General features: G+C 37.4%; 1 protein-coding gene across 1 annotated transcript; it reads right to left on the bottom strand.

The window, feature by feature from the left end:
- Positions 1–277: 277 nt before the first annotated feature.
- mettl14 (methyltransferase 14, N6-adenosine-methyltransferase non-catalytic subunit) lies at positions 278–7,859 on the bottom strand. The gene is made up of 11 exons (XM_087783693.1): positions 7,670–7,859; positions 7,399–7,487; positions 4,761–4,842; positions 4,520–4,597; positions 3,693–3,780; positions 3,519–3,609; positions 3,289–3,430; positions 2,515–2,607; positions 1,593–1,709; positions 1,078–1,288; positions 278–967 (listed from the first exon to the last, which is right to left on the bottom strand). Exons 1-11 carry the CDS (start codon positions 7,733–7,735, stop codon positions 660–662), a joined length of 1,365 nt encoding a protein of 454 aa, XP_087639819.1. The 5' UTR covers positions 7,736–7,859; the 3' UTR covers positions 278–659.
- Between the last annotated feature and the right edge of the window lie 271 nt (positions 7,860–8,130).

Raw genomic sequence — 8,130 nt, 5'->3', positions numbered from 1 at the left:
CACTGTGGGACACGCAGTCACTCCTCCAACTATTAGGTCCAGTGAAAATGTTCCACTTTAGCAGGAGTTGAATGTTACATAACTTTAATTTTGTCTTATTACCTGCAGCTTTATTGCTGCATTTCTGGGTTAAAACAGTTGATGAACTTTTTTAAAGCACTAATTTCATCATAGAATCCTATTTATTGTGTTAAAACGTATAATCGTTTAAATTTTTGACATTGAATATTTGTATAATTTGACATGATTTAATAAAATGATTGTTTGGTAGGTTTTTATTTGGTCATCAAACAGAAGAGAAGTGAGATAAATCTAATCAGCAGTACGAGGATCTTGACACCGAGACGCTGGATCAAACTCAAATGAACAAGTCGTCTGCATACATGTTGTTACAGCAGGTGAACACTGACGTACTCACACACACTTTATTCAAAAATGACAGTATCGTAAAAAAAAAAAAAAAATGGTGACTCCGGGAAAAATCGGCAAGAGGATGTTTAACAGATGGTTATTTTATGGTTAAACTTTCGGAAAAGGATGTGTGAAATCAACAACATTAAGCACTTTTCAAACAAGGCATCATGTACTATGTACCAAGACCAACATGTACTACTAAATAATTACATTTTTTTTGTTCGTCCAAATCCAATGAAGCGGTTTTAACGGGGAGGAAAACCCCGGTGCGGGGCTCCCCGTCCCCGGAATCCACCGCGATCGCCGCGAAAGTTGGGTCTGTTCCTGTCCCGGCCTCGGTCGCCGCCCCTCCCGGCGTTGGGCCCCCCTCGGCCCCCCCTGGACGCGCCGCCTCCGCGGTCGGACTTGAGTTTGCTGGGCGGGGATTTGGGCCTGAGGCGCTCTATCTCTTCGGTGCATCCGGACAGGTTTGCGTCCGGCAGACCGAAATACGAGGAGTACGTCTCTGGGTTGAAGTTGCTGTTGGTCAGCGTGGGGCCCACGGTGAGCCAGCCTGGGGGGGGACGCATCAAGGACAATCGTCAATAACGCTTTTCTAAAAATAAAAAGTAGCTAAAAAGGAAGACGAGGGGAAAAAGAACGACTTCAATGGTGGCGTCTCACCTGGTCTTATGGTGGAGTCGCGTCCGAAAAGGTGCAACCTTCTTCGGCCCAGACAAAAGTGTTCGATGATGTGGAAGATCTCCACGGGCTTCTCCACGTTCCCCATCTCGGGCTCCTCGGTGATGATCAAGTCAATGTCTACGTTGGCGTGGATGAAGTCCCCGTCGGTGCTTCGACGTACGGTTCCCTTGATGCCCATCAGACAGTGCTCCTTCAGGAAGATTGGAGTTCCGACATTTTGAGTGCGCAACCATTTGGTGCCTTGTTGCTTTTACAAATGAGTTCTAGTTCTCTTGGGAATGTACCAGCTTCAGATACACAATGTAAATAAACCAATGTATAAAGAGTACATTGCAAAATGTTTCTGTGTATTTGTTGTTTTTAAATTGGATCTCAAATAATGCCTTTTTAATAAAAAATGATAAACGAAAAAATAAAACGCTTTATTTTTCAAACATTCCTCAACATTTCGATAATTAAGCTTCTATTATTATTCGATGATGCGAGTACATTACCTTGGTTCTCTGAAACACCGCTTTAGGGTCCAGGGCTTTGGTCTTGCCGGGGTTGTTCTTGTTGGTTTTGATCCAACAGATGTCTTCACAGCGCCGGAAGCCCCACTTTCTCAAGCACTGCACACATCGGAGGATGGTGTGGTTTTGAACCATCAGATTTAGTATGAAGTATTAATCGTAATAAATGAACAATGTACAGTACATGTTTGAAAAGAATGCCAACATGGAATATCTCAATATCTCAATAAGAATATAATGTTTGTGTAGTATTGTATAATGTAGATATTATTCGATTTTGTTCAAAGAACGCCACAAGTATGCGTTCCATACAATACAAACAGCTATGATACATGAAACCATGAAGGGCAAATGAATAAAACTTCTCATTTGTTAGTCTAAAAACGCACTTTTGTAAATTCAAATTACTGGTGTTAACGTTTAAAAGAAAAAGTTCTTCAATTGTGACCCAGGCAGCTAACCAATTAAAGTTCGCAGTCGCACTATAACCACTAGAGGGGCTCTGTCTTAATTTAAACCCTTCCAAATCTCAAAACAGCAAAGCCCTTCCAGTAGTTATAAAACAAAAACGTATTATTGTAGACCCATTTCAATAGGTACTAAATTAAAACAAACATGACAAATACACCAAGAACATTTCCGACTACTAGGGAAACCTAAAATACCCTCTTTTTTCTTTTTTTTAAAAAAATAGTTAGCATGCCTTATATAATAATTATGGTTGTACTTACTGACTCCGACTTTATGTGTTACACATGCTCAAAAATCTGCCAAAATGTTGGTCAACTACATAGACGGACCGCGAGTCACCTTAGTATTACTTCGCGAGGGTCCCCGTTAATGAAGTCTGAGTCCCACATTTGACCAATCACACAAAAGTAGACACTCATACGAGCAACGTTACCATTCTTCCCAGATCCAGGCCTTCACCAGAGCCACACCAGAGGAACACAAACGAACGTAAATCTGAGATCTCCTCCATGTCCAGTTTCATAATCTAGAGAAAAAAAGAAAATGTAATAAACTGCAATTTACTATTCAGTAGGACATAACAGAATTCACAGGTGGAATAATTGACCTTACTCTCTAAATCCATGTTTGCTTTTGCGTTAGTAAGAACTTACAATAGTTAGTAAAAACCTGTGAATGACTTACTAGCTCGACAATATTTAAAATATAGTTTCCATATTTTCTGTGACGATCACGATCCACAACAGTAATTGCTCATTTCTATAGGATCATTCATGACTCATACTAGTAGCATGTATGATAACAATGCTCTACAGCAAAGAGTCGAGTGTCACATGACCATCAAAGTGCGTCACAGGAGGGAATTTTTGTAGTTTCGAGGAAGATAAACCAGAAAGTGACACAACAGCAATCATTTACATACAGAAAATTCCCAACTACATTTTTGTTATACTATTCCAACACTAGTGGGAGCCATACACACCATTTAAAAAAACACAGATTAGGCCTTTAAAATAATTGATAATCCTACAATTAATGTACAGCGTACAAAAGATAACTTCTAACTCGTCTTACTTTACATTTATTTAAGACATTTTTGATCAAGTCCATTTCTGAAGGCAGCTGACTCTCACTAAACCGAAGCTGTAGTACAGTCATCGTTAAAGTAAGACATGCACTCGTTCAAAAATACACTCCAATTACTTACATCATCCCAGGACCAAAAGGATTCCGTGTGACTTATGCCCGACTCCCTGTAATACTCCTCCAGCGGAGGCTCAAGCAGAATGACATCAAACTTGCATTTCAAATCCTGGAGGTCGAAATGTCGTGGGTCTGCTTGGAGATACCTGAGAGGAACAAGCAATACAAGCGTCTCTGTGAGCAATAATGAAAACGCTACGACATCATTTCTGGCGGCCACTTGGGCGAGCGTACATTGGTGGCGTGTTGGTGGCGCAGATGAGTTCATCCTTAAGACGGATCAGCTCTCGAAGTTTTGGATATTCTTCAAAGCGGTCCGCCAAACCTGAACCACAGACAACATTGTTGTTAGAGCCTGACCCCCCGCCCTCGGGGGAAGAAGCATGTCCAAATCAAGGCGACACCTACCAACATCTCGAATGAAGTTCTGCGGCCGGTGTCCCGTGTCCACAAAGTGTTGACAGTAATCGTTGTGCGGGTTCAAACTCTGAGTGCCCTGAGAAGGAGAAGAAGAAGAACTGATGACATGCATTTATCTCGTGTAGTTTAAGAGTTTCATCTGTAATATTGATGTAGTTATTTTTTCTGTGTGCGTAAAACAAATACAGTTACTAACGATACTACTTAATTACTATAAAACTAATGACAGTTGGATGTTACAACAGTTATTCATTTCCAAAGTGTATTAAATTACAATCGGGTTGAAGTAATATTAAGGAATTTTCCTCAAGTGGAAAAAGGACATTATTGGTAATTAAACTATAACAATAGAAATACAGTTTTTTTTTTGGTCACCATGTCTTTGTAACATTGTATTGACCTCGGTTACAGTTATATGCAAAATTGTTGCAACAAAAGAAGTAAAGGCTGTGGATTATAATCGACAGTGAGGAATGACGCACGACTAGATGACGAACAATTGAGGATAATTTGCCTTGAATTACAATTATATAAAGAGTATATTACTTTAAATATCAATAGTCTTTTGGGTGTTTCAGTAGTAATGCGTTAGACAGAAATATTTGAGGAACAATGAAGTAGGTCACTGCAAAATGGGGAAGTTTTTGTATGCGTTACTCAACGGCTAGTATAACAATTCCACACATTGTTTTGTGTTTGCATCCATATTTAAAGTGTTTATTCAAATGACTCCGTAAACAAGGACACCACAAACCGATGTAAGATCAATCACTTTAGATGTTGAGGTAATCCGTCTAAAGTTAAGGGTGGCTTACCTTGAGGAAAGTGCTGGAGTCCTTATAGACCTCCTCATACGAGTTGCCTTCTTCCGGGGGTTGCACCTCGACCTCATCCTGTAAAATATCATGAATAATAACCATTAAAAATAATTTTGATAATATACAGCAGTAGGCATAAGGTGTTTTAATGACGCCTTAACTATCTGAAAAAGATACCCGATAAAAGATTAACCGGGACATACGAGTCAATACTTAATGTTGATGAGTTCTTTATTACCTTTTGCTCTTCAACCTCCTCCTCCGTGTCTTCTCCTTCTGCCTTCCTTTTAGATTGTGCGGTTGAACTATCCAGATACGCCCTAAAATTAAACAATGAAAAAAACAAAATCCATATGAAAATTATTGCTCAATAGATTTTATTGACGTGGTCTAGAAAATATAAAATGTTGGTCACTTTATACTCAAGTTACTTCTCTTTTCTTTGCATGATGTGAAATGTTTCATAGCGTAGATTTCTTAATAATAATTAGAATAAAGTCCACTGAATCTTAACAAGGCAACATGAAAACCTACCTAATTTAACAAAGCAAAGGGGATAAAAAAAACATTAAACAAACATTGCAGTTCAGAGGCATTGAATCGACTGGTGTGGATCAAGTTACACAACAGTTAAATGTCAACGTTTATCCCAAGGTTAACTTTGTACAGCGATGACTCACAAAGGTATGAAGGTAATGACAGGTTTAAACCCATAGAATGATCCTGCTCCTTCATGAAATCAAATTGATACTCCTTATTTTCAATTTTTTTAATGTTAAAACATCTTAATTGTAATAATGTTATGGTTGGTTAAATATTTTGTATAAATATATATTTTAATTAAGATTCAGTCAGTAAACAGTTTAACCTTAATATTTTGGCTACAGGTTGTAAAAAGAAAAAAAAAAAAAAAAGATGTTCAGCGAGAAACCAATAATTAAATCTGTATGTGAATTCCCACACAGAGAACAACATGTGATAAACTGGTTTCGGAAAAACAACGCACAGTTGTTATCTTTGACTGCATGAAGAGAAGTCTGCAATCGTCCTCCTCTCGACATTTACCCAAGAAACGCTTGAGCAGCCGATTTAAAGTCTCCACCGTTGTCACTTGTTTGCTCGTGATCTGCTCTGGAAATTATTTTTTTTCTGTAATCTTGGAGTGGAAGTTTAGTGAAAATACATTTTTAAAAGACGTGTAGTATGTGTAATGTCATTTTCATTTTTGTTAGAATTCATCTCATAAAAAGGTATTGTTCAGGAATCGTTTTTGATTGCTAAACTATTGAAAAACATGTTTTATTCAACATATTTTATTGCTTTCAAATCATGTTTTATTTTTTAATCAGTGTTCATTTACAGTAAACATTTTCCCAAAAAAGTGTTAAATTAAACAACAATTTCTTAAAATTATAGAAATATTCTCGACGACATTGCTACACATTTCTTTTGCAAACAAAGCTTTAAGCTGCTAGAGCAGCTGCAGAAATCATGACGGAATCAACAATGAAATCCTATGAGATCCTAGCAATGACTAAGGACAAGAGGATACAGTCGACTCCAACAACCTCTAAAAAGGTGTTTTGACATATTTTGTTTTCAAAACAAATGACAGCAGTCATGTTATCTGTAAATTCCGCTACGCCAGAGTCAAGTACTCGGGTGACACTACAAATACAGTATATACTTTTTTCTTATATATATACACTAGTATCATCATGTCCCTTGTATCAAAAACTATGTTCAAGAGTTGATGTGTGAAATAAAGTCATCTTCTGAAAAATTGTTATTTTTTGTCTTTTTCTGGCTCAGCATTCAAACAACTTCCATTAGAATTAGCAAAACAAAAAAAAGAGTTTTTCTTTTAAGCCACACATGTTTAAATACATTTTTAGATTAAACAAGAAATTTCACGTAGTCCAATGGCAGTTTTGATGTGCAAGTTATTTAATAACATTACATTTTAAGTAGGTATGTGTATATTTGATGCTTCCTAGATATGAGCAAACATCGTGTTTCAACTGTGTTTGCATTGTTTTTGTCACCATTATACAACAATACTGATGATGTAGAACACTAGATTATCAAGAATATCCACATTTTCTGATTGACCAAGTACACGCTTCACAAATCTCGACCACATTTTCCAAGTTTTCACTTGACAAAACTCCCTCACAAAAAATGTAAGGCAAGGGGAAAAAAAATTGAAATCCCTTATGTAATATCAGTAATATATTAATCTGCGAGTCTGCCAGGTAGACCAATGGTTACTGTCATTTTCTCTCACTTATTGCTAACGCTAATGTCATGTATTTAATAAATTTGAAATGCAGTATAACTGTGATTTATGTTCCCATTACTGTACATTTAAACAACTTATGGTGCCTTTTTTTTCCCAATCTGAGCTATTACTTTTCTTCATTTATGCATCATTTGAGATAACTTTCTCACTTAACTTTCATTAAACGACTGATTTAAATGATTAACAACATTATTAGATACTGAAACGAGAACTAAAATATTTGTTTATTTGTTTAGCAAGCTTGCCAACGACACCAGCCTTTTTTAAATGCGATAAATATTAAGCACGTTATATCGTTTTGACAACAACAACAAAAAACACAGGTCACACCTAAAATATTGAAGGATATTTATTTATTATTAAGAAGTTGCCCAGAAATTGGTGAATTTCTTTTAAACCTATTTTAAGAATTAATAACTTAAATATTCATCACTATATCATTTGTCATTTATACTTGACTATGAAACTGGAATCGTAGTGGAAGACCTGCCTGATAACACTTAAATAAATGAGATTATATTGATCGAAACATGTTTAAAATTGTACACACATATATATACACACATAGACTTACCTGCATGTTTCTCTGGTCTCTTCTATCTCTTTCAGTTCATCTTTACTGTTCAAAACAGCACCGATACTGTCTGCACTCTCAGCTCCCAGCTGCAGACAAACAACAAGCATCCACGATTATTATTTAAATGGATAAAAACACGTTCATAATGTATTGCATTAACAATATTTGACCATAGATACCCTTAATAAACGCACACTCGCCACATAAGGTGAGCGAAGATGCACTTGCAGCATCAACAACAATAAAGCTAACTGTTAGCACTACTCGCCTGTTGAGCTAACAGCTGTCGCCTCGGCTTCTGTCGCTCCCGGATTTCCTGAAGTCGACTGTTCATGACTCCGGGTTTTATACTTTTATTTAACACTTGTCTCCCGTTTTTTTCGCCAAAACTTTAATACAAAGGTATACGTTGGTTGTTGTGGTGCGTTCAGGGGAAGCTAACCACCGGCATTGCTTCTTGCCGCTCAAATGACGACGCGTGGGCTCGCTCGATGTTGACAACAGCGTGGCCCGGTTGGCCGTGATTGTTGAGGCGGTGTCTGATGAATGCAGGAAGAGAGAAGCACAAGCAACGGCGCAGCCTGTGTTCAACGCCGCCGCGTTACGCTGATAAATAAATGAAGCTGCGTTCTGCAAGTACGTAAGCAGGCCGCTCAATCAATCACAGACACCGTGGGTTCTCTGCACATAGAAGATGAAAAAAAAACATATATATTTTTTATTTATTAA

This window comes from Callionymus lyra, chromosome 1, assembly GCF_982586985.1.
Source record: "Callionymus lyra chromosome 1, fCalLyr1.hap1.1, whole genome shotgun sequence".
Lineage (NCBI taxonomy): Eukaryota > Metazoa > Chordata > Actinopteri > Syngnathiformes > Callionymidae > Callionymus > Callionymus lyra.
This window is presented reverse-complemented; position numbering and strand designations above follow the sequence as displayed.